This window comes from Melanostigma gelatinosum (genome assembly GCF_949748355.1).
Source record: "Melanostigma gelatinosum genome assembly, chromosome: 10".
Lineage (NCBI taxonomy): Eukaryota > Metazoa > Chordata > Actinopteri > Perciformes > Zoarcidae > Melanostigma > Melanostigma gelatinosum.
The window spans coordinates 16,322,019-16,348,234 of NC_136643.1; the positions used below are offsets into that span (position 1 = coordinate 16,322,019).

A 26,216-nucleotide genomic window follows, 5' to 3' on the forward strand; every position below is an offset into this window, starting at 1 on the left:
AATCACGAAGCAGTAACAACCAGAGCAGAACAATGTGTGAATTAAATCCTGGTGTTTTAATTAAAAAACAGTCAATCACAATATCAATAGAAACCTCAACTAACTTTAACGCACTATTTACCTTTTTTTTGGCGATATTGTGATGTGTTTCTTTGAATTATTCTTTTGTGAAAAGGGAGTTGCAACCCGTAGGCGAGTGACATGCAATATAGCTTAACTAGGTGGCATTTCACCTTCCAGACCCTAAAAGATGACCATCTGACCATTTGTTATGGAGCTGACCTTTCAGTGGTGTGGTTTAAATGGGGCCGATCCTATGCAGACTGGCTGAGGATTCATGGCTGCATGCGGCGCTTGAGGTGAACAGGCTTTGTATTGCAAAAGCTCCAGGCAAGACGTAATTAGAGGAGACTCTCTGACACAAAAGGAATGTTGCACTGAATGATGGCTTGGCAAAATCCACCCTGTCTCTTTGCTCTATATGATGACCGACATCCATTCATAGTGTTCCTATATGCTGCAACGACATTTGTAAATTGTGAAGATTATTGTGAATATAGGTTCTCTTTCATGAGCGTTTATCACTGACTGAATGCTTTTGTTTATGTTCCCCATTCTGCTTGTGATACTGGTAATTACAGAAGCTTAGAGCGGTGTGTAAACCTGTCTTTTTCAATAAAACTGACTTCTAGCTGAATGACCAGGTTACCAAGTTCTTATGCTTTAAAAACAACCTGCTTTTGGGCATACTTTACATTTTTTGGAACGTCATTTTTCACATTTAAAATCCTCATATGAATTATGATCATAAAACGTTGGAGAGTATGCCACATGAGAAGTTGTGTGACAATATTGCAGGAGAGACGGGGGTTAGAAAACACGAAACTACACACTGTGGTCCTGTAACAGAAGGGTAGAATATGCTGGTATAAAATCCACAATATTTTCTTACCAAATTCATGACAATGTAAATATTCCTTAAATAAATGAACACTAATTCTGAATCATAATGCAGCACGAGGGAAACAACAGAAGGAGAAATTGCGGGGATCCTCGGTGGGTTTGTGCTGCCCTCTTTCTGTAAATGAAGTTATTAGAAAACGACGGACCGCGCATGCGCATGCTCAGACAGCCCGTTTGGTTGAGCGGCGCAAGATCGCTCACAGCTGTGTGTGTGTGTACAAACAATAGGTACATTCCACTTCAGCCATCTTAACCATGTTGCGTGCTGTGGGACGGTTCTGCAGTGTTATACGTTTTGTTTATGCTTTGTAGATTTAAGATGATTCAAAATATATAAAATAAGATGAGTAGTCTAGTTTTGGAGATATCCGCGATTGAGATGTCTGCTTTATTTCCTCCATGAAACTACTCACAAGGTCTATGGATTATTTTGAGTAACAGGGTCATGATTTCTGGAAAGGGACATTGCTGTAGAGTTATTCAAATGCATTTTGTTTTTGGCGCTTTGAGCACCACAAGCCATGTTATAGTCAACTATCTAGATTGATAAATGGCACTACAGGTAAACGGAAATGTGTGTATTTTTGATTTTGGGGTCCCTGTGACATTTGAGTTGCTGCTGTCATAAGTCACGTATAATATGTTGGCATTAATTGTCATTTTCTTTTTTTCTGTCATTGTGCTTTCAGGTAGGGGTTACAGCCGGATAGTGGCTGTGATTGGTGCTGTGGTGGATGTCCAGTTTGTTGAGGGCCTGCCTCCTATTCTCAATGCCCTGGAGTGTGCCGAATGGGTACTGGGGCATGTGTTTGGATGTCTGTTATGACATTTAAAGGGTTTCTCTTCATGGTCTTCTTCAGGTGCAAAACACAGCGGGGCCGATCGCCATGGATGGCACAGAGGGTCTGGTCCGCGGTTAAAAGGTTCTGGACACCGGAGCCCCCCTTCCCTGTGGGCACTGAGACCTCGGGCAGGATCATGAATGTCATTAGAGAACCCATTGACGAGAGGCGTCTGTAAGTGTCGAGATGATCATGATGCTGGAGTTATTCTATATTTCTCTTGTCAACAGATTTGTTGAAACAATATTTCGCTCTCCTTACTCGGGATACTTCAGAACATGTAGTTTATCAGTTGTGATGGATTCATGGAGATCTCTTGCTCAGTATAAACTCATGCTAAACTCTCCGGGTGATTCTTGTCTTCAGGTTCTCAGGTAGCCCTGGTGTACGGTCAAATGAATGAGCCGGGACAGGACGTACTTCTCTTTATTGACAACATCTTTAGGTTCACCCCAGCCCGGGTCAGAGGTATGCAATGCCAAATAGATTTTTCATTGCTTGCCGATGTCTTTTACCTGATAATTCATGCAAACCGTTTCTGAATGAGATAAACTAAATGGATATTTGATGGTCATGGTTATTCTTTTTACTCTTCGAGGTGAATATGATGCCAGAGCAAGCTTTCTACATGGTGGGTCCCATTGAAGAAGAAAACCAAAAGACTGAGAAACAGGCAGAGGAGCTTTCTTAAGTGACGTGCCTGTAAGGATTTATTAGATACACATTTGTACAGTGTCAAGTATGTTATGTTGTGGTTCCATTTCTTTGGAAAGGTGAACACAATATTAAAAATAACATTGTAATATATATATATTTTTGTTGCAGTTTTTCTTTATTTTCATCGTTGGCACTGAGCAAACTGGAGGTGAAAATAGTTTTTTAAATGAAAACATTGGTGAGAAAACAACACTTCCTTCATGCTAAAGTTTAGCCCATCATGTGGCGAAGCTTCTTATTTAACTCTCTTTCTCGTAGAAGAAGGTTGTTGCTGAGGGCTTCAAAATCCTGTAAAAATAATGGCAGATATGTGAAGCATGTTGTCAGCCCTTCATGGGCCACAGACGATCACACATTCCAACGTTGCAGATTTCAGCAAACCTCTTTCAGCTTTCTGTATTTTGACTTGGATTCATCCAGAGCAGACTGGATCAACTTCACTTTAACTTCTGCATGAACAGCTTCTGCTTCCTGTTCAAACCTGAGGTAAGGCCAGGGACATAAAGTCATGGACAAATACTTATTATCCTTCAGGAGTGTGTTGTTGAGGCACAACTTACCTGTCCTCTGCCTCGGCCCGGGCTTTTTTCTCTTGTTTCCATTTGGTCTCCAGTTGCTGAATTTCCTCTTGTTTCTCCTGTATTTGAGAGCAACAGTTGGCTCATCTGTGCAGAGCTTTGATTTCAGTGAGGACAACAAATACTCTTTTCAATCACCTGTATTACTTTCCCTCTCTCCATAGACAGATGCAGTAATTTGTCCCTCTCTTTGGCGAGGCTTGTTATGCTTTCGCTCAAGTTGACTTTCTTCAAAGCATGCTCTTCTTCCTCCTCTTGTAGCTTCGTCTTGAGGTCTGATTGTGGAGAGAAGGCCACAAGTTTACAAGTGCTTGTACTTTGTTGCATTTCATAGAATGATACAACGTTGACTCACCGTTGCACATCTCTACAGCCTCTCTCTGTTGTTGCCGAGCATCATGTTGATCATCAAGTAGCGATGCGTCTTTGGCTTGATGCTGAGTTGTTTGTTCCAGGAGTTTTGACTGGCATCCGGATAATTTCTCTCTTAATGATGGATGAAAAATACAGCAACGGTATTCAATTTCGAATAAAACAGTTCATGCTCACATTTTAAAAAGCTGAAACCAGGGAATGTTGGCAATTTTACTGGATACATGAGATTAAAAGATGTTCAAATTGCCGTTGATTAATTTTCTGTGAGTCGACCACTGAATGACTCGTTTTTCTTCTCACCGATATTCCTTTTCCTTATTCCTGTATTTCTCTGTCAGCTGTTTGATTTCTTGCTTCAGTTTTCATTGTATCATTGCGAAGCAGAATTCACCAAGCGTTGGATTGTTCACCCACTAATAGGGAACGTGAGCTGGGATTAGACCGTCGTGAGACAGGTTAGTTTTACCCTACTGATGATGTGTTGTTGCAATAGTAATTCTGCAACGTACGAAACCCTGACCCAGAATCAGGTCATTTACATTGGTCGTGTAATTTTTGGGAGAAAAGTGTTTCATTCTCGGACTGCAGCTGTTTGTTTTCCAGCTTTAACTGGGCGTTCTGCTTTTTGTAGTCATCCATGAATACAATGATCGCTTGGTTGTTGGCCGCTAAATCCATAAACCTCTTCTCTAACAGATTTGCTTTCTTTCTTTCCCCGTCCAGTTCCTTCTGGCGGTCTGTTCCTCTGCCCTCCAGGTCTGCATTGAGTTGCTGCAGGGCTTGACATCTAAGAAGCTCCTTATCTGCTCTCTGCTTCAACATGCAAATTAGAATTGACTGTTCATCTAATCTGGATCGCAGCATCCCTGTCGCCGTTGCATCCTCCGCAGAAAGGCTGCCAAGTTGCAGGGACTTCCGAATACTGTCCATAAGCTGAGAACAAGGGAGAAAAGCAATATGTGAAAACAGTTAATAAGATGATACATCTCAGAAAATTGAGATCAAGATATGAACTGAAGGAGACATTTTACACTCAAAGAAAAACGATGTAATGATGACTCTGTACCTGCAATTTATTATGTGGCACGCACGCCAAAACACCTAAAATAAGCTCATGTATAAATATGTACAGTTCAGTTGTCATCGATAACTTTTACACATCTCCGTCGTGTTGCCCTCCATCTTGGTGAAGTTTTCTACATTCCTCTGTGGAGTTGCCATAACGAGTAAACTTACAAATGGAGGGAGAGCTTCTAACCGTTTTTTAAAAAATATTTTCTGCTCAGGGATTCGGTTCTCACATTTCTCCACAAGTTTGCGTTGCTCGGTTGCCAATGGCAGCATCGTGATTCAGGAACGGCGGCAGGTGTAACGCGCGTGCCCATCCATGCTCGGCCGCACGATGGCGGTGTTGGGCTTCTGATTCGTGTGGGACCATCTGGGGAAATAAAGCATGGCGGAATGAGTGAAATAACGTTAGATTTCTCGTGTTGCTTGGATCCTGTTTCACGTTGGCACATTTCTTTTGTCATCTAACGTTGGTTAATTTACTGGTTGACTTTTTGTCATACTTTTTGAGAATTGTGCGGTGCGATTTAGGTTCTTAAAACGAATTGTTTTATTCACAAAATCGATTGGGAAATATTCCTACGGGGCCAATAATGTGCCCAGCGTACCTGTTATTGATGAGCATTTCTGGCACTTTCATCTATTTATGATGCATACATTATATTATATTTAGGATTTTGACCCTGTTATTTTTACCTGTAGCCTATAATTGCTGCTGTAGCGAAAACAATTTCCCCTCGTGGGATTATTAAAGTAACTATCGGTCTATCTATATATTAAGGGTATATTAAGCTTGATGTTGGGAAGTGTGTCTACAACATCGAACAACCTGACTCGGACTAGATACATTGCGATTACGGTGACTCGTCTGGGCCTTTAGGACACCGTAATTCAAAGCGTTTCGTTGTTTAATGTTTGTATAACTCCCATCATCATTATTTTCCTCTCAAACACCCCAATGCAGCCTCCTAATTCGGCACTGAGCGAAAACACACAGTGGTAATAGCCCGCTGTGAGTGAAAAATCACTGGCACTCGGGGCAAGTCGGACCTGCATGGCATTATGCAGATTCCAGGGCCAGAGGGACTTATCCGGAGGGCCGAGGCTGCAGGGGGAGCGGTCTGTCCCGTATGTAACTCTGTCCCGGCCTTTGTGCACGCCCCTTTTCATCAACTAACGGGCCAAGAAAGACAGACAGAAGAAAGCAACAGCATCCCAGCCCCACAGTCCCTACAGCTCCTCCATCTGCACAGCGGAGCTGGACGGACCAGCCAGAATGTGGAGAGCACTGCTACTTCAACTCTTTCTCGTCTTCATGTGCTGTGTTAGATGGTGCCACTCTGAAAGTAAGTCGTGAGATTGTTGTTCCTTCTACCCTTCTTCTTATTCCCCCCCCCCCCCCAACAGGCTGTCAGCTGAATGATTTATTGAGGACCTGCAGAGTTGTTGTACTACTACGTGATTCACTCAGTGCACTTGTTACTCATCAAAAACAAACCACACACTGTGCAGGGGGAATTTAATTATTGCTGAATTAATATGCTCCTGTATTTACTATCAGCAAAGTAACCATTAGATTAGCAACACTCAAACGGGATGATTTAACCAAAACACATGGGAATAACCCTGATGATGATTATAATGGAACTACACAATCACCTCCAGTGCCTCTAAAGTGTGGCCACTATAGGTAATGTTATTCTGGCTCGAGTGCTAAACGTTTAACCACATAGTATTACTTTAAAGGTTGAGCACAAAGCCTCCCTCAGACAGATTGGAAGTTCTCTTGAGGAACTTTTGCCTGAGCTGTACTGTTGCTAGGTAACATAAAAGAGCATGTGACTTACAGACAATCTGCGAGGACTGAAAGCTTCTGGTGCAAATCTCATTCAGTGGAGCAGATTTTTACGCCGCAAACCCACTCGATTCGAATTTGATTCCAGCTTGAGGAAGAGCTTCATTTTCTCATGTTATAGACGGAGACAGACAAAGTGCTCACATGCTGTTTTTTTTTTGTACGTGACAGCTGTATGTGTTTGTCTCTCGTGTTCGTAGCCCTGCTAGATCCTACTTCTCAAATTGTAATCTGCTTTCTTTTTGCTCAACCCTTAGTATGTAAGCTCCTTAGTGTGAATCAAGCAACTAATTACACTGCAGCTGCTGCAGAATGGAACCAGTTCAGTAAAAACTGTACCAAGAGTAAGGTCATGGTTCTGTCTTTCTTTCTCTTTCTTTTAAAATATGCTGGACTTATTTCCTCACTGGCTAAAAGACTCACAGAAACAGAAAAGCTAGACTGTCTATGGCCAAAGACAACATGACAGTGAGACTGTAGCATTTTAAAAAATTCACTTGGCATTTCCTTGGAATTACAGCCGTCGTAGTCGGCCTATACTTGTAGCTAACATTTGCTGATGACAAATCAGGTGTACAAAATGATGACTGGACTAAAACGGCAGACTCTCAGTACTTTGTCAGCACGTTCACGGTGATCATTAGCTTGGATGTGTTGTGATTAACAGACAATGACGTAGACTGTTTTAATACAATTCAAAAAGTCATTTATCTTTGACCTGGATTTTTAATATCCATTCCATGTTGTACATATCAAGTGCTTCTGGTGTGAGGATCAGACCGAAAGATGTGTCACTTTATTCATGTCGTTTTAGGGGACAGGATACTTTCCCTAATCTCTGCTTGATCCGCCACAAAAATCCTTTAGTTTGATACTTGTTTCTTCCATGACCTTCTGTAACACATTATCCAGCTCTTGGGCTTGATATTCTGCTGCAGAATGCTGACACTAGCATTAATAGTTAATGTGTTGATTTCAAAGTGCTGGTTTGTTAACTATCCTCTGCCATTTTATGCTGTTCCAGACATATTTGTCACTAGATTAAGTTGTTTTCTCGCATTAATCATTTGCTAGTGTCATCTTAACAACATATTAACTGCACAGTAATAACTTTAATGGTGTTGTTATTGCTATCACCATCAAACAGAATAATTAAAACATGTTTGTTCCGTTACTATTTAGGTCAGGCTGGACCGTCTTGTTTGATCACACCTATCTTTAGTTTGAGTCTCGAATGACTGTTGAGTCCAAACTTTTCAAGATACACACAAACTTGGCCTGCACATGTAAGCTAAACCTCAAGCATGCCAGCTTCTTCCTGGTAAATCCTGGTGCAACAGTTACACTGCGTTAGAAACAGGAACACAGTTGGCACAAATCGAGAGCAAATCCTTTCATGTCCTGCAGCTTCCTCTGTCTAGGTTACAGACGCATCGAAGATGGAGTTTAGCCTCCAGTAAACAACTGTGACTCGCTGTACATATGGGAAAAATAAGATGTTGAACTGGCTGTCGCGTTGCATGGTGACAACTTAATTTATGATTCTTTTCACTCATGCTCTTGTCAAGGCACGTATCAAAAATCATGTTGCGTATTCCTCAATTGTAAGCAGACCGAGGCTTTATTCCACACTCTATTTATTCCTCCCTTCTGCTCCCACTGCCAAGGCCCCTCCGCTTTTTTTTCACTGTTTTGTGTGTAGCCGTAAGAGCCGAAGTCACTTGTTTGGCAATTGACTGCATTCTGCTGCATTGATTTCCATATGAAATAGGCAGCAGCACTTCGCCCTGATAGCATGGCTGTTTCATGCTGCCAGCAGCTAGTTTTTTTTCTCCACTTTTCTCCACACACATTCAGCGAGTGTGGAGCGCCGCGCCAAAACAAGCCGGCGTGAAAGCTTTCAGCCGCCCCACGTGACAAGAAAGAGATGTTTCAGTGGTTGTGAACAGGTGTTTTCTTAATGGGTGGCCATGAAAGGGGAGCTTATGTTCCACTTTTGTTTTACCTTATCGCAGGAAGTAAGCCTTACTGTACTCTCCTTTCTGCTGAGTGTTATTTTAGGGTGACACTTCCAGTTATGAGTTTGCATCCCTGCTGGCACCTCTTTTTGTGCTATTGTAATTTCACAGTGGGGCTTAAGGCCTATGACAGGCTTCATTCTAATGAAAATTCCTCTACTAGTCTTCTTTGTTGGGCAATAGTAGGGCGTCCTTATCTTCCTGCATGGATAGTGAGTTTAAGTTACTAATTAGGAAAGACAAGTCTAGAAAGAAGGAAAAGGAAAACATTAAATCACATGAAAACACTTAAACAAGAAACTAATAATAAAAAAAAGCCCTTATCTTCAGTCTCAGATTAAACCTTCACAACAGCAGATTTGCACCATTTACCCTGGCTTTTATCTTCTCTGATATTTATTTGATACTGTGAAATTGTGACTTTGTCAGGATGGATACATAGACATTTGAGGATTAAGGAAAAGTTACAAAGAAGACGTTCTTTTCAGAATGTAAGAAGAACCCTCGCAAAAAACAGTGTTGTTGAAAGGTTCAGCCTCAGTGTATCTGTCACCTTTCCCAGAAGTAATACTGTCAGGAAACACTGGCTGCATTTGAAAGCCTCCAGCAGATTGGTTTCTCCTTGACATACGTGGTTTTAAGTTATCAACCTAGGTCTGAATGCATGGCAGCTATAACCATCTTGATCTTTTCCAAAGCGGATTTACAGTCGATAGTGCTATTTCATTCATTTGTTTAGCTAATTAATTAATTCATTTTATTTTATTGTTACATATTTTTACACTTTGATGACACAAACTTTGTTTTCCTGTGGTAATAGTATTGTCTGGACATTCAAGACTTTAATGTATTGATTCCACCTGTCATTGTGGAGAGAAATATTGTATTTTTGTTCAATAGAGCCGCATCTCTGAGTAGTTTGCGTACTGTATGCAATCCTGCTGTCATGCTATAGATGATGCTGAAACCTCTGGGATCACTGCCTTGCAACAAAGGCTCCCTTTGAGCAAGTTGCGAGCAATTTTATCATTAGTAAACTGAGCAGGAAAAAAAGAGTTGTGCCTTCTGGAAAGCTACTGAAGGAGTTAAATATGCAGCTTGTTTTGCTGGGTTGGTTGTAAAACAGTTTGGTGATTTGCTGGCTAATTAGTCTGAGACAAGGATTCTTGATTGGAGCGTATGTGTCTTTTAGTGCACTACTACAGGCATTACATAAAGGAGATGATACACCTCCTCAGCCAATAGGCTGCAGGTTTGTAGACAATTCGTTTTTGGTAGTTTACCCTTAAGACATAATATTTTGTGCCCAGGTATACAGCCACACATTTGTTTTGTCACTGCATTAGTCTGTAATTCCTTGTAAGTTTTGTAACTTCAAGCTGTCATAGTGGAATAGTAGAGCTATAGCTATGGTGTACTTCAGGATTTAATTTGAGCGAACTAACCCCAATATGTTGTGTAGCTGTAAGCAGCTATTTTATTAAGAAGGAAGAATGTTTCCAAAATGCTGGATAAGACAGGACAGAGATAGACCACCAGCAAGCACCACCAATCACCACCTCAAAGCTCTTCTCACGAAGAATTTGGGTTGAAATGGTTGCGGTACCACCCAGTACCACTATTTATCCCAATTACGTTTCAGACTGGACAGGAACAGCACGCACCATAAATCAAGGCTGTCAGAGAGACAATCAGAATTGCACGGGTCTGATGGAGTGCTCTGCCACTGAACTATGCTGCCTGAATCAATCTCTTCTGGAAAACGTCAGGGAAGGTAGAGTGGTGGTACCTTATCTCTACAGATGCCACTCAGCGGGAACATCAAAAGGAGGCTCGGGATGAGTGCGGTGGAGATTGTGTAACTGTCAGGGGATGGCTGGCACGCTTGTCTCCAAGGCTTGTCAATGTTGTTAACAAAATGCTTCATCAGGGGAAGGCATCCTTACGCCCTGTTTTAAAAAAATAAAGTAAATGTCGAGTATTTAAGAATTGATCAATTATCTTTTTTGTCATTACTTTTTGTCTCAAGAAGCCAAGATGTGCAGAATGACACTTTTTGGACATAATTGAATAGGAGTAATAACAGTGACAGCAATAATAAGTTTATTGCAAGCAACAATAAAATGGCAACACATTGATGGATAACTGTGGATAAAAGTTCTTATTGCATGTAAGAAAAAGCTTGAAATCGAGCACTGAATCATGTCACATCTTAATTGTGTTTAGGATGTGAGTTGGGGCAGTTCAGCTGTGCGACAGGTCGATGTATACCGGGTGACTGGCACTGTGACGGCACATCAGACTGTGTGGATGACTCTGATGAACACGACTGCCGTGAGTTTCTCATTATATTGCACTGTAGGCCAACATGGCACCTGAGAGATTAGGATATTTGGTATAATGCTTCTTGGATATGTCATTCCAAACGGAATTACAGCAGTGGTGGAAGACTTACTCAGGTCATTTTCTTAAATTCAATTCAGTAAATGATCTTTCATTTAATCTACAACAGTGCATCCATCATATTTTACAAGCTTGATTTTATGTTTTGTATAACATCTTAATCTTCGAGGTAACTAATAATTGAAGTGCTGTAAAATTGTGTCAAATATAAAATAGCCTACAATTTGTTTCTGCATACATTTAGTGGAGCAGAAGTTTATACTAGCATAGCATGAAAACACTTAAGTAATGCACGAGTAACTTCAAGATTCTACTTGTGTGCTGTACTTGAGCAAATGCACCTCGTAGCTTTCTACTGCTGGATTACGGTCAACTGTAAATAATGAAATGGTCTGTGTGTATTCCCACAGCTCAGGTAACATGTGACGACAGCCATTTCACATGTTTGAGTGACGGCGAGTGTATCCCTGTTATGTGGGTGTGTGATGATGAGGAGGACTGTGAGGATGGATCAGACGAGAGGCGCCACTGCAGTAAGTACATTTTACAATATTAGCAATTCTTCAGGGGCGGAAAATATCCATGGTATTGTTCACATTCAATTTTGAAGAATAAGATCTTTAAGATATATATCTGCCAAAAGAAGTTCATGAATTAGATGCCCGTTAAGTACAAGATAGGTGCATATAAAAACGATGTGAATGAAACCTTTCTATGTCACTCTCCAATCCGTCCCCAGCTGGAAGGACGTGCACCAGTGTGCAGTTCAGCTGTAGTAACGGGGCATGCATCCCAGGAGAATACCGATGTGACCGTCTGGCAGACTGCTCAGATGGCTCTGATGAGAGAGACTGCCGTAAGTCTTCTCCGGGGTGGTTTCCTTTTTTTATACATTTTTTTTTGCATTTCAGGCTCCTGTGGCATTTTAATCAATTTGTTAAGATTAAGAGGCTCGCTGACTGACAGAATGGGCCACAATATGCTACTTGTTGTCAGAGGTTGATTGCAGATTCCTTGGTGGATTAGTCAAGCTGAAGTTCAGCTGCTATGCTATTATTGTGCCGACATGGTAAACTCACAGCACTACACACTGCGGTAATCTCACAATGGCATAAAGAATGCTGCGGCGACTGCTGCTGTTATGGTGGTGGTGTTAAATTTTCGTCTCTTATCCTTCCCATTCACCGAGCTTTTCACGTTTTAAAAGCTGAAACGAGCACAGTTGTCAGGGGGATTTGAGCGCTGAGCGTGGCCCTGATGATGATTTCATCTTTCAGATTACCCTGAGTGCACACAGCTGAGGTGTGCTAATGGGGCCTGCTACAACCAGACCCAGAGATGTGACCAGATACCTGACTGCCGGGATGGCTCTGATGAGGCAAATTGCAGTAAGAAGTCTTTTTTTTTTTGTGATAAACTGTTCACGTGGAAGCCATTGTTGAGTCTCTCATAAAGTGCACCGAAAAAGCAAGAGCATCCATAGCCTGCCATCATCACCAAATCGATATCTTTGTCTTCTTCTGTTGTGTTTTCTTTAGCACAGCACTGCAACACGGGTCTGTTCCCGTGTCACAACGGAGTGTGTGTTCCTCAACGCTACGTCTGTGACCATGATGATGACTGTGGAGACCGAAGTGATGAGCTAAACTGCAGTATGTAGCCTCTGTCTTTCTACCATCTTAATCCAGATAAATGTGCCTGATCTTTTCTCTGCACTGATATTCTCCACTTCACCGGCAGCATATCCTACATGTAGAGGGAACTACTTCACCTGCCCTAGTGGCCGCTGTATACACCAAGTCTGGGTTTGTGATGGAGAGGATGACTGTGAGGACGACGCAGATGAAAAAGGCTGTGGTAGGTATATAACCAGTTGTCATAAATCATGTTATTTGTTGCCGTAGGGTCCAGAAATATTAATGTTTAAAGAACTCTAGAATGTGTAACGACTCAAGCTCTCTGTGTGAACCTGCTTCATCTCCAGTCTCCATGGTTTGTTCGGGCTAGCAAGACGCTATGTCAGTGCTCCTTTAAGTGTGTTATTCAAATGCCTCTTTGTGGCACAAGATCACGCAGCCCCCCAAAGGGCTTTAGAATTCCTCCACACGGCTGGGAAGAGTGTGTGTTTTTAGAGGATGGGCTGCAGAAGCCCTCTGAGCCCCCATGTGACCCCCTCAAAGCTCCACTCCCCTGTGTCGATTTAAAGTGACAGTAATTTCCCTGACAATAAGAGTCCTAGTCACAACTTTCTTCAGATCAGCAGCACATTCCTGTTGAGATAAGGCGGCCTATCAATACATACCTTGCCCACTAGAACTATCTGCTGTTGTGTTTTCCCTTTTCTATGTGTAAGCCTGCACGGATAAAGATGAATTGTTTTTTCTGCAGAAAATGTACCGCGGGAGTGTTACCCAGGAGAATGGCCCTGTCCATCCTCTGGCCTGTGTATCCCCATTGATCAGCTGTGTGATGGAACAGCTCACTGCCCCGAGGGAGAAGATGAAACTAACAGCACTGCTGGGCGCAACTGCAGTTAGTACCAAGACAACGTGTTTCAAGTTCACATTAGGATATCTAATATCCCCAAAACTATATTCATTCACTCATGTGGTTTCTGTGTCCAGGTATCTGGAGATGTGCCTCTCTAAGCTGTGAGCATCGCTGTCACGCCTCCCCTGATGGAGGGATCTGCTCTTGTCCTTCTGGATACATTGTCAGCAGCAACAACAGTCGCTTATGCATAGGTATTTATCCTTCATTGCCTTTACATTACATTGGTACAATGATCTTATAATAAGCTGGGATGTTCAATGTTTTTGCTCAACAAATGAGATAACAATGATAACAAAAGCAAGACAAACTAAGGTAAAGGCTCAGCAGTACCTTTTCAGTGCTATCCACTGGAAACCATTTTTATGTGGTCTGTTTTTTTCGCGAACACATCATATCAATGCTCGTGACAACCGACGTACTTAAACACAGAAAACCAGAAGTACACAGAAAAAGCTTTACCCAAATAATGTTTGCTGCATGTAAACACATGGCTCTCGAGTCTTTCTCTGGCCAGAGCCAGACTCAACTTAAGTTTGCAAGGTCTAGACGTGCACGTAACATCGGCTGTTTTTATTTGGACTCAGAAGTACAGCACGCACTTTGGACTCACAGCTGAATTTAAAAGACATGACAGGAAGGATAAAAAATAAAGGTTTTGTTGATTCACACCTCTTTACAGCTCTATGTTGTTGTCTTAGAATATAATATAAGTGCAATTTGACTCAAGCAAAACATATTGGTGTTTAATCGTCATCTGCTGTGTTTTTCACTGAATCCTGAAGACTTTGACGACTGCTCGATGTGGGGCGTATGTGACCAGCTGTGTGAGGACCGCATAGGCTCCCATCGCTGCAGCTGTCGAGAGGGCTACATCCTGGAGCAGCACAGACACTGCAGAGCTGACGCCTCAAGTGAGTGTCGTTTCCTCTCTTGTTTGAACAGATTCTCTTCCACCATGCTCAGATTTTGAATGTGTGAATGATCCATCTAAATGACTCCCATTAGCGTCACCCCCTTTCCTGTTTGCCAACCACTGTGGCTGCTTCACTGGGCGTCTGCACTTCTTTCTGGTGCATTGTTGCGTACCGAATGCTGTTTTAGTTACTCTCTTGCCTTTGTGGAACCTAGAAAGAGTGTTGACTGAGAGGCTGACCTCTCTGCCTTTTAGCTTTAGTGGGAGGAGTGTGTAAGGATAGTGGCTAGAAAATACTTCAGTCAGGGTTTTGAATTAATGCGCCACATTCTGTAAATTTCCACTGATATTTTAGTTGCGCATGCCTACAACTAAATAGATTTTTGCTTCAATACAAATGAGGCTCTGCTTTCTAACTGGACATTTTCAAATGACTTCTTTATGTTGTGTTTCCTAACTTGTTAAATTTTGTTTGTCCCTTGTTTGTACTGCAGCTGGAGTCCCTTCCTTAGTATTTTCTAATGGCAGAGACCTGCTAATAGGAGACATCCACGGCAACAGTCTGCGCACTTTGGTTCATTCACAGAACAGAGGGGTTGCAGTGGGAGTGGACTTCCATTATAATCTCCATAGGATATTCTGGACTGATACCATTCAGAATAAGGTATTTCTTTAAGTCTAATTATTCATGTTATATGTACTTATTTACTTCAGTGTTTTTCTTAGAGCGTTACCTGGATGAATAGTGTTATGCCAGGGTAAGAGATCACAGGAATGGACCTCTGTTTTGTTTGAGGAAATACTTGAGATAGACTTGAGCTGCAGAATGAAATTCTTTCAGTTATCCTGTAAAATATCAGCAATGTTGATACTATAATAATGGGATAGCTGTTGGCTCCTTTGCAGCTGGGTCATAATTAAGGGAAGTAGATGTGGAATGGAATCCAAATGGCCTAATCTTGAAACCTGTCCGATAGGCTGGTATGATGTTCACATACCAGGGTGCAATTTTTGTAACTCGATCTTGTTTGAAGTAATCATGCTGTATTTGTTTTCAGAGGCACTGTCCATCTATATGCATTCTTTGGCACGCTAAAAAGTCTTTGTTAGCCTGTGCTTTTGGCTCCTTAATGGTTTGAACTGCAGCCACTGGGCTGAAAGGCAAGGACATATCTCTGACTGGGCATCTGTGGATATCACCTGCCTCCATGGCAGCATGTCAGATTACAAGTAGGGAGAGCACAAACAGGGCATGTGAATGCAACCAGAAAGGTTAAACTATCAGGCTATTTCCACATCTTCAGTTTCTCCTTAAACAGGTCAGTAGAAAATCCTGCTTTTTTAGACATATGGATCTTGTTTCAAAAGAGGCAGAGCTGCTAAGAGCAATACCCCCCTAGCCAGCTGCATGGTGCCAAGGTTTCCACTCCGAGAAACTAGTGCCATCATAGTATCGGTTCGAGTACGGTAGAGACGTTACAGGCTACACAGATATGTAACAAGACAGAATCTTCAGAGAGGCAAACAAATAATCTCTCTCTGTCTTTTCACTGCGTAAGATGCGTTTCTCAATGTTAGCTTTACGTTGATCCCTGTGACGGTCTATCTTAACACAATACTCACATTCCTATATGTTCAGTGAAATAGTTTATATTCGCTGTAGTTGTTTCTCCTGTTCATAGCCATACAGGGATCCCCTCTTAAAGAAGTTTCAATTTAAGTTCTTGGGGGAAAAAGGTCGATGTTATGTGTAAAAATTGATTCCAAAGTTCAATCACAGCTATATGAGGTTTCAGCAGACTGAGAGAGAAAAATCAAGTGGCTGTATTCCAAAGTTGCAATCCTTTTAGTGCAAAATATACATTACTGTCCCTTTGCAGTGGCTCAACAAGGAAGCACTGTCCGTTGAAGCGTTTGAATGATGCCCACTTGATTTGTGACTCAGACTGCTGAAGCCTGAAGCCTGCTAAAGCTACATTTTCGAAGTAATTTTTACTCGGAACAAGGAATGGGGATTTTGTCTCCCATCACTTCAATTGTAAAGATATTGTGACGTAAAGTCTACCTGAGCAGAGAATGGAGTTGCTCTCCCTCTGTGTCTGTTGTTATACGAGCTTCTCCTTGTTTTGTTGACCTTTAGTGCGTTTTCGTGCATGTGAGCGAGCAATAGATTCAGATGAGATAATAACACTTTCAATGTACTTTCAATGTTCTCCAGGCATGTGAGTATTGTATAAAGATACACAAAAATGTGGACTTCTTTTTTAATAACTTCCCTTGGTTTCTTGAAGCAGTGACCACCTACGAGCTAATTTCTTGACAACAATGCCGTCTTTTGTCTACAGGTGTTTTCCGTGGATATGGACGGTTCCAATATGCAGGTGGTTTTAAATGTATCAGTTGACTACCCTGAGAACCTGGCGGTGGATTGGGTGAACAATAAACTGTATGTGGTGGAGTCCAGCGTCAACAGGATTGACATGGTGGACTTTGATGGAAGTAACCGGGTCACACTCATCACTGAAAACCTTGGAAACCCTAGAGGGCTGGCGGTGGACCCCACTGTCGGGTAAGCACATCTCCTAGTTTCCACCCATTCATCAATCAACCCATTCCCGAACTCCACATACAGTATCTGTCGCGTTCCATTGGCATGGAATAATGGGGTGTGTGTATGAGATTAGCAGATTGCCCTGGGTGGATTAGTGAGGAGCAATGTAAGTGATGACCCTCATTGTAATCCAATAGTATCGTTCAAGGGGGGAGGAGAGCCAGGTGGCTGCAGATAAATTGCTTATCTTCAATGAATGTACAGCTCTTTGGGGAGATGCACAGCCACCCAGCTGGAGACATGATGTGATGCTGGACTTAATTGACAAAAGAAAAGTCTCCTAGATCTTTGTGAAGGGAATACATGTGGTGTTATTTCTGTGGTCCCAGCTGTACTCGTGTGACGATCCCACCTCAGAGACAACTGGCAGATTAAACATTTAACCTCCTTTCACAGGTATATGTTCTTCTCAGATTGGGAGGCGTTGAATGGACAACCAGGACTGGAGCGTGCCTTTATGGACGGCTCCAACCGTTATGGGATCATTGGCAGTAAACTGGGCTGGCCAGCTGGTATCACACTAGACATTGAAGCCAAGCGCGTCTACTGGGTGGACAGTCGCTATGACTACATTGAAACTGCAACATATGATGGTCTTCATAGGTAAATATGTCATGTGTTATCCCTCAAAAATAACACGGCATTCATAGGTAATTTAGAAACAGAAACAAAACCCCATGAAATAAACAAGTAGAAAGGTCCATGCATTTATGTTGTAATAAATCAATGTTCTCAACATTTCTTTCTCAATAGAAAAACAGTGGTTCACGGAGGTGCTGTGATCCCACACCCATTTGGCATCAGTATGTTTGAGCACAATGTCTATTTCACGGACTGGACCAAGATGGCCGTGATAAAAGCCAACAAGTTCACTGACAGAAGTCCTCAAGTTGTTTACAGTACATCACAGGCTCCACACGGAGTTGCAGTGATACATCAGTTGAAACAGCCATATGGTAAGTCCCTCAATGAGACAAATTAACAGTATAATGTCAATTTATCTATCATGTAACTGCTAGTGTTTCTAAAAGAAGACCATAAATAGCTATAATTGAAGAAAATCTGGATCTGTAATCAATTTCATATAACCTTGCCAGCTAAAGGAATTTGTTCTATGTTTGTCTCCAGTGCCAAACCCTTGTAGTGTAGACAGAGGTGGATGTGAGCAGATCTGTGTTCTGAGTCACAGGAGTGACAATGGAGGACTGGGTTACCGCTGCAAATGTCGCATGGGCTACGACCTACATGCCGATGGCAAGCGATGTTTTGGTAAGAGAACATTTTTCGTATGACTGCAAAGATTTGTTTCTTGAACAGATCTCAGGATGTTTCCTTTTACGGTTTCCTTAAGATGTAATGGTTCACTCGGACCACATCTTTACGGCAACCCAGAGTGGCTTCATCTCATTTAACCCTTTCTTTTGTGTCATGATGTTTTTGTGGGGCTGAATATCTTTGGCATGAATAACTAGTTTCAAATGGTCTTCTGATTTCCTATCTTCAGCTGTGAGGCAGTTTCTGCTGTTCTCCAGCCAGCTGGCCGTGAGAGGGATCCCCTTTAACCTCTCGTCTCAGGAGGACATCATCCTGCCCATCACTGGATCACCTTCCTACTTTGTCGGGGTGGATTTTAGTGCTGAAGACGATGCCATCTTCTTCTCAGACACAGCCAAAGATATTATTTATAAACAAAAAGTGGATGGGACCGGTGAGCATCTTGTTGGTTGATCTACCTGAACTGTTCAGAATAGCCTGTACATATTCACAGCATAACAAGTTCATAATAACACAAAGAAAGACATGGTCTTGTGTGAAAGCTATCAGCAGCTAATATGTTTTCAGTGTTTTCTCTGTGCTTATATCATTGGAGAATTTCTGTCCTTGCAGAGATCTCCACCATGTGATTCAGCCAGGCTTATACAGGGAGTTAAGGGAGTGCCTGATGGGGCCGACTGGTACTATGGGGGAGGGAGTGGACGGGAGTGTGGACAGTGGAAAATGGATCATATAATGAACTTACCTTTGAAACTAATGACCTGAAAATGAGAAGGACAGACTAATCAAGAATGTTTTACCAAGCAGTTCTGATATTTCATTTCAAAACTATCACCTAAGCTGTAGAAAGTAGTCCCTCATGTCCACGAGCAGTCACACCACACACAAAATAAAAGAAACACCACTGCTCTGATCAGTGATGTTGTTTTTGGATCTGCTCTAGTTGTTTTCTGTCCGGTCCACATGGGGAAAATGCAAGCTGACAGCTTATTTATTTAAAGTGTTCCTCTTTCACCTCTGTGTTAAACGGTGGTCTGACTGCTTTGATCCGCACAGGCAGGGAGGTACTGGCAGCCAACAGAGTGGATGGAGTGGAGGACCTGGCTTACGACTGGATTTCAAAAAACCTCTACTGGACTGACCCGCGATACAGGAGCATATCTGTAATGAAGCTTGCCGATAAGTCCAGGAGAGCCATCATACAAAACCTCAACAACCCTCGTGCCATCGTGGTGCATCCTCCCATTGGGTAAACCAATATAAACTGTAGAATCATATTTTTGTGAATGTTGTCCTTTTAAGCAAATATCTGTATTTGTTATATTCTATATAAAACTATAAACTACAAAAAAAACACTTGAGGTTTGTAGGAATTCAGTAGTGCATTTTTTAATGACATATGACATTGATGATTGATGTTTATTTAATTTGGACAGGTATATTTTTTGGACTGACTGGTACCGGCCAGCGAAGATCATGAGGGCCTGGGGTGACGGGTCACATGCCCTGTCTATTGTAAGCACTACTCTTGGCTGGCCAAATGGACTCGCTATTGACTGGAGGTGAGTCAAACATCTGATAGCTCAAACAGTTCCACGATACACTGTTTCACCTTGACATTGATGTCATTTATAATTGTTTTAACTGTAAATTATGGTTGATGCTGATCATTGTAATCTCTCGCTCTCTACTCTGATCTCCGCCCAGCTCAATGCGTCTGTATTGGGTGGATGCCTTCTTTGACAAAATTGAGCACAGCAATTTTGATGGACGGAACAGGATTTCTTTGGACCGCATAACCCAGATCTCCCACCCGTTTGGTCTCACCATTTTTGAAGGTAATAACTCCTGGCATATCTCAATCTCACTGGCATTGACTTGAGCTGCGGTTTACCATTCTTGCTTTAACGAGGGTCATGTCAAAAGAGCAATTACTGTTACCAGGAGGTGATGAAAGATAAACGAACTGAGGTCTTGCTCTGTTGCTCCTATCCCCCTCGAAGGCTATGCATATTTCACTGACTGGCGCCTGGGTGGCATCGTACGTGTGCGCAAGACCGATGGTGGGGAAATGGTCATTATCAGAAGAGGAATCAGCCACATCATGCATGTCAAGTCTTTCAATTCCAACTCTCAGATTGGTCAGTAGCTTTATTCTCTGCATGCGTAGCCAAGGCTCACACTTGTCAGTCATATTCCTGGTAATTACGCTCCACTCTCCATCTCAGGCTCCAACCTCTGCAACAGGCAGACAAATCCGAATGGAGACTGCAGCCACTTCTGCTTTCCAGCCCCAGACTCACAGAGGGTGTGTGGCTGTCCGTATGGCATGAAGCTGTTGCCCAACCACCAGGCGTGTGTGGAAGACCCTTCCAATGAGCCCCCGACACTGCAGTGCGGAGCCAATTCCTTCTCCTGCGGCAACAGCAAATGTGTCCCAAACAGCTACAGATGCGACGGTGTTGACGACTGCCACGACAACAGTGACGAAGTCGACTGTGGAATTAACAGTAATGCTTTTTTTTTGTAAATCTAGTCTACAATACTCGCCCGCCCTGACCAGAGTAAAAACTTGTTTTGCTTAATATTTGTTTCATTTTGTTCATTTTAATGTTACAATATTTCAATCAGGATCCTCATTTCTTTTTTCAGACACCACTTGCTCCCCCTCTGCATTCACGTGTGCCAATAAGCACTGCGTGCCTGCAGGCTGGCGCTGTGATGGCCACAATGACTGTTTTGATAACAGCGATGAGTACAACTGCCCGACACGGATGCCTGGAACGTGCCCTGCCAATCAGTTTACCTGTGCCAACCACCGCTGCATCCCACATACCTGGCGCTGTGACACGGATAATGACTGCGGGGACAGTTCAGATGAAGCGGACTGCCGTGAGTATCCCTGTAGAGGCTACCAATTGAAAAAAGGATGGGCTTTGCTTGGGGACTGGTTTTGTTCTAAACACAGAATAGGCAGAAATACGACAAACAGCCCACATTCATTACAGTGGCAGGACTTTATTTCAGGACGCAAACTACAAGCAAATATGTTGGAGAACACATTAATGCACATATTTTAAAGAAGGGGTTCAATTAACCTACATATATAGCCTTAATTATAAAAACTTAGAGATGAAAGCTGGTCAATAGGCTACTGGAGAACTAACTAACTTACTAAGTATTTTTTTTTTGATGCCTCTCAGTCTATCCAGGATCATTTTGAATTCCCCACCTCTGCCTCAAATACAAAAATGGGTTATTCAAAACAAAATAATGTTTGTAGACTCATAATGTTTAACAATTTGTGTCGACAGATCTGAGAGGCACATGCAATCCAGGACAGTTTCAGTGTCCTGACCACCGTTGCATAGATCCCAACTATGTCTGTGATGGGGACAGGGACTGTGTGGATGGGGCGGACGAGCAGGGATGCAGTGAGTATCTTTCTGGATTACAGTTTTCCCTGAACATCCTCATAATCGCTAATCTCATCTGGTCCTTATAAAAGATCAACTCTTTTTACGCAAGTGTGTGATAAAATCGATTCAATTTCATCCAGCTGGTATTTATATAACTAATGAAGTTGCTTATCAGATCTATTTCAGTCAGGTCTCATGATCACTACTTCGGACCTAATTGTAAGATTTTATGAATTGGAACTTTATCTGGCATTTCCCAAGAAGGAATGAATTCATTTGTTCAGTCATTCATGCATTCATTCAGCAACACCCTGTTTGCACGAGCTAAACATGCTCAAGAAGTTGTAGAGGTCAATTAAATGCTCTGTAAAATTCAAGCAGTATTTGCTAAGCCTCTTAGTTTATTGATCTCATTACTTGAGTTGCACAACACTTGAGCTTAGCATACATACAAAACTGCAGAAATGTTGAATATCAGGTTTAACATACTCAACTGGATTGTTTTCAGTTTACAACTGCACTGTGTATGAGTTCAAGTGCTCCAGTGGTCACCAGTGTATCAACTCCTACTACCGCTGTGATGGAGTCTTTGATTGCAGCGATCGCTCAGATGAGCAAGGCTGTCGTAAGTATTTAAAAAGTGCCTTTGGTCATTGTATTACTGAAGCATTACTCAGTCATGCATAATGCTGTGCAAGGTTGCTAATATATTTCATTTTTCTCTAATTTTGGACTTTTCTGTCATGCTGTTTGTGGTGTTTCCTAATAAATCTCAGCTACAAGGCCCCCAGGGATGTGCCACCATGAAAGCGAGTTCCAGTGTCAGTCAGATGGGAGCTGTGTACCGTCTACCTGGGAGTGTGATGGTCATCCAGACTGCGAGGACGGCAGCGATGAACACCATGTCTGTCCACCTCGCACCTGCCCCTCCTCGCTCTTCCGCTGTGACAATGGAAACTGTGTGTTACTTAGCTGGCTTTGTGATGGGGACAACGACTGCAGGGACATGAGCGATGAAAGAGACTGTCCCATACCGCCATTGCGATGTCCGAGCTGGCAGTGGCAGTGTCCAGGCCACAGTTTGTGCATCAACCTCACCACGGTTTGTGACAACACTCCCGACTGCCCCAATGGTGCGGACGAGTCTCCTCTCTGCAGTAAGTCTGATCTCTGCATTCTTAGTCAACCTGGAACGTGTTCTTTTTCTTTCAGACGTACTTGATTGTTTTATTAAGTTTGCTGGCATCCTCAAATTCAATTTAATTGTCACATGACATGACGAACAGGATCAAACTCTCCATTGATTCAGTTTAATTTGACATTTTCCTCTAGTACTCTCGAAACAAGGGCTTCATTTCACAGAAACAATGTGTTGAATGTTATCCGTTTGTCTTTGGATCCTTGAGTTAAAATCATGCATGTGTGTGATTTGACCTGTATTAACCTGAAAATGATCTGTGATTTTCCTTTCTTGCCTTTTTCACTACTTTCAGACGAGCCTTTGCCAGGTAGGAACAAACTCTCAATCATTGGTAGAAATGCTGCAAGTAGTTTTGATTCATTTTCAACAAACACAGTATCTTTATTGCCTTTTTTTTAATACTCATAGATTTGTTTCACAATGTAATCGAGGCCAAAAATGTTGTTAGTAGAGTGTATGTGGTGAATGTATAAATCCTTGTGCATTAAAAATTGTTATGGCTCTGAGTAGCACTTCTAAAGAGGTTTACTGAAGTGGTTAGTGCTTTGTTGTTACTAATTACCATTGGAACATGTATATTAATTGCATAATTTGGTATTTTGTATTTGTGTTGCATGAGTAATCATTAACTTGGTTTGATTTTTGTTTCTAAATTTTCTTTCAACTCAGATCAGGAGAGCTGTTCTGACAACAATGCTGGCTGCACCCACGGTTGTATCCAAGGGCCGTTTGGGGCCCAGTGCTCATGCCCCGTGGGTTATCAACTGAGCAATGACTCCAAAACCTGTGAGGATGTAGATGAGTGTAATCCCCATGGACTATGCAGCCAGCACTGCTTCAATGAGAGGGGCTCTTTCCGCTGCCACTGCCAGGATGGTTACACTCTCGAAGCAGACCAGCGTACCTGCAAGGCCTCAGGTGAGGAGGGATGTGGCTTAAACCTTCTGTGCATGGAACATATTGCTCCCCTGGTTGTTATAAATAAGGACCTATAATTTCATAATGCAGTAAATAGGAAACAGGCCGATCATCAGTCCAACAGTGACATGGTTGTCAAGATGGTGGCTATACAGCACATTTGTCTCCGCTGTGCAGGCTGTTGGGCAGGAATGGGCTGCGATAACGGGGGAGCTCGGCCACCGGACTGCGAGACTGAGACACACCGTCTTTCTTCTCCCTCTCCTTGCTGATCTGATTTCTTCAGATAAGACAAATAACATATATGTCGCTCACTGGCCCACACAGGTGTAATTAGGACATAATCACCAACAATGGGCTGTTTATTGGGAGTGTGCCTGACATGAGCTCCTCTTCCACACAGATAACCTGCTGAAAGACTTTGCAGGACAATAGGTCATTATTTGGACAAGAGTGCATTCCCTTAGGATTGCCATTTGAGTAGGGTCTATTCAACAGGCCTGTCACATAGCTGTGGTTGACATGCACGACCTGATAAGTGCTCACATTAGCATGATAACGGACATGAAAAACAGGTAACGGAGATTTGATGTCTGTTTTCAGATTCTCGTCAGGCTTTCTTGCTGGTGGCCAGTCGAAATCAGATTGTGCAAGATGACATAACCACTCAGCCCAATGTGGTCCGCTCACTGGTTCGAGATGGACGCAACATTGTGGCCCTAGATTTTGACTCGGCCACTGACCGCGTGTACTGGTCCGACACAAGCCAGGACAGAATCTGGAGCGCGAACAAAAATGGCAGTGACAGAACTGTGGTGAGTTGTTTTGTTCCTGTTTGTCACCACCGACTTACTACTCAGGGTTACACGTGGTTTAACTGTTTGATCAGTCGACATATTGAACTAAGAATGAGTCTCTTGTGGACAGGTATTTGACAGTGGAGTGACGGTAACGGAGAGCCTTGCTGTGGACTGGGTGGGCAGGAACCTCTACTGGACTGACTATGTCTTGGAGACTATTGAAGTGTCTACACTGGCGGGCACCCACCGCACTGTTTTAGTCAGTGAAAATGTCACCAACCCCCGAGGCCTGGTGCTGGACCCAAGGGACAGGTCAGTTAGAAACAAGTTTGTTTTAAATCTGTATGTCTTGGATGTTATCGTCACTTTTCGTTTAAAGCAGATGGTGTTAAAAGACGTGTCTTTGTTTCTGCAGTGCTCACCTGATGTTCTGGACCGACTGGGGGAGGAACCCCCGCATTGAGAGGGCCAGCATGGATGGGAAACTGAGGACTGTTATCATAAACAAAAAGCTGTACTGGCCCAACGGTCTAACCATAGACTACCCAAACAATTTGTTGTACTTTGCTGATGCCTACTTGGATTTCATTGACTTCTGCGATTATAATGGCAACAACAGGAAGCAAGTCCTGGCCAGTGACCTGGTGAGTGTACGAGGAGGACACGTCTTCTGAATTATTTTTAGAAATCTGATTCATGTCGATAATTTCAAACTGAACAGAGCAAATTCAATTTCCTTTTGAACTAGCATGTGAAAGACACTTTTTTTTTTCTTTTGCTACTCTCTGTGAAAAGGTACTGCAACATCCCCACGCAATTACCATTTTTGAGGATTTTGTGTATTGGACCGACAGATACATCAACCGTGTGATGCGAGCCCATAAGTGGCACGGGGAGAACCAGACAGTGATGCTTTTCAACCTCCCTCAGCCCATGGGTCTGGTGGCAGTACACCCAACCAGGCAGCCTGCAGGTAAGGCAACGATATTTTATATCAGCAAATCTTTGTTGCATCAGTATTAGCTGATGTTGACCATTGCGTTTGCCTCCTGAATTGGTTTGGTAGTTCTTGCACATTGATAATGTTGCTAATATGCAGCATATTGTTTTTGTCATTACATTTAACAACAATCCAAGACAACCTGTGAAGATCATTTTGCTGACTCTTTGTGGGTATGCATGTGTGTTTGTGTGTGCATGTGTGGTTTGACAATTCTTAGGTGAAAATCACTGCTTGGGGAGTCCCTGTTCTCATATCTGTCTGCTTTCTGCTGTGGGACCGAGGTACTACTCGTGTGCCTGCCCCTCAGGCTGGACACTGGCAGCAGACCAAATCGCCTGCACCAGAGGTATGCATCCTGCCAAATGGAGGAAAACACTCATCACTCAGTTTGATGAAAAAGGAAGTTGGGTCAGATGCAGTTGACAAGTTGATGTACTCATATGGTATTCATCTTAGCTGTGGTTATTGTTGTAAATAGCAAACCTGTTATTGTGGAAATGATAGCTTTGGCATGCTTAATTTTCAGGATCTCAATGAAGGTAAGAAGAGAAATCTTGGAAAACACTATTCGTATTATAGATCGAGGTCCTTGTCAACAGTCTTCCATTTAGATTCTCTTGTAAACTGCTGTTCCAGTCATAAATATTAAGAATCATATGAACATGTCTTTCAAGGTCTTAAGGAGACAAGGGATCTTTAATTCA

General features: G+C 42.5%; 2 protein-coding genes and 1 long non-coding RNA gene across 3 annotated transcripts in view; 2 read left to right on the plus strand and 1 right to left on the minus strand.

The window, feature by feature from the left end:
• Window positions 1-1,670: 1,670 nt before the first annotated feature.
• Window positions 1,671-2,538, plus strand: LOC306783443. Its single transcript, XR_013772297.1, has 3 exons — window positions 1,671-1,979; window positions 2,172-2,273; window positions 2,404-2,538. It is a non-coding gene; the product is annotated as an uncharacterized lncRNA (long non-coding RNA).
• Window positions 2,539-2,732: 194 nt separating this feature from the next.
• LOC306783100 (coiled-coil domain-containing protein 89) lies at window positions 2,733-4,930 on the minus strand (the record flags this gene model as incomplete). The annotated part of the gene is made up of 7 exons (XM_079276626.1): window positions 2,733-2,810; window positions 2,904-3,003; window positions 3,083-3,159; window positions 3,239-3,375; window positions 3,456-3,530; window positions 4,015-4,408; window positions 4,877-4,930. The coding sequence occupies 7 exons, from the start codon at window positions 4,928-4,930 to the stop codon at window positions 2,733-2,735; spliced, it is 915 nt and encodes a 304-aa protein (XP_079132752.1).
• Window positions 4,931-5,819: 889 nt separating this feature from the next.
• The window catches only part of lrp2a (low density lipoprotein receptor-related protein 2a), a gene marked incomplete at its 5' end in the record, with an annotated part of 43,731 nt that continues 23,334 nt past the window's right edge, over window positions 5,820-26,216 (plus strand). The window contains 32 exons of the mRNA XM_079277230.1: window positions 5,820-5,889; window positions 10,643-10,750; window positions 11,230-11,352; window positions 11,559-11,675; window positions 12,097-12,207; window positions 12,358-12,471; window positions 12,560-12,676; window positions 13,208-13,351; window positions 13,444-13,563; window positions 14,155-14,283; window positions 14,780-14,949; window positions 16,631-16,854; window positions 17,293-17,499; window positions 17,650-17,852; window positions 18,025-18,165; window positions 18,401-18,604; window positions 19,228-19,420; window positions 19,608-19,733; window positions 19,879-20,009; window positions 20,175-20,312; window positions 20,400-20,681; window positions 20,824-21,063; window positions 21,486-21,605; window positions 22,099-22,215; window positions 22,367-22,747; window positions 23,084-23,098; window positions 23,461-23,709; window positions 24,313-24,524; window positions 24,637-24,821; window positions 24,925-25,153; window positions 25,305-25,482; window positions 25,730-25,858. Of these exons, the coding sequence (XP_079133356.1) occupies window positions 5,820-5,889; window positions 10,643-10,750; window positions 11,230-11,352; window positions 11,559-11,675; window positions 12,097-12,207; window positions 12,358-12,471; window positions 12,560-12,676; window positions 13,208-13,351; window positions 13,444-13,563; window positions 14,155-14,283; window positions 14,780-14,949; window positions 16,631-16,854; window positions 17,293-17,499; window positions 17,650-17,852; window positions 18,025-18,165; window positions 18,401-18,604; window positions 19,228-19,420; window positions 19,608-19,733; window positions 19,879-20,009; window positions 20,175-20,312; window positions 20,400-20,681; window positions 20,824-21,063; window positions 21,486-21,605; window positions 22,099-22,215; window positions 22,367-22,747; window positions 23,084-23,098; window positions 23,461-23,709; window positions 24,313-24,524; window positions 24,637-24,821; window positions 24,925-25,153; window positions 25,305-25,482; window positions 25,730-25,858 (5,227 nt within the window). The remainder of the gene's footprint in view (window positions 5,890-10,642; window positions 10,751-11,229; window positions 11,353-11,558; window positions 11,676-12,096; window positions 12,208-12,357; window positions 12,472-12,559; window positions 12,677-13,207; window positions 13,352-13,443; window positions 13,564-14,154; window positions 14,284-14,779; window positions 14,950-16,630; window positions 16,855-17,292; window positions 17,500-17,649; window positions 17,853-18,024; window positions 18,166-18,400; window positions 18,605-19,227; window positions 19,421-19,607; window positions 19,734-19,878; window positions 20,010-20,174; window positions 20,313-20,399; window positions 20,682-20,823; window positions 21,064-21,485; window positions 21,606-22,098; window positions 22,216-22,366; window positions 22,748-23,083; window positions 23,099-23,460; window positions 23,710-24,312; window positions 24,525-24,636; window positions 24,822-24,924; window positions 25,154-25,304; window positions 25,483-25,729; window positions 25,859-26,216) is intronic.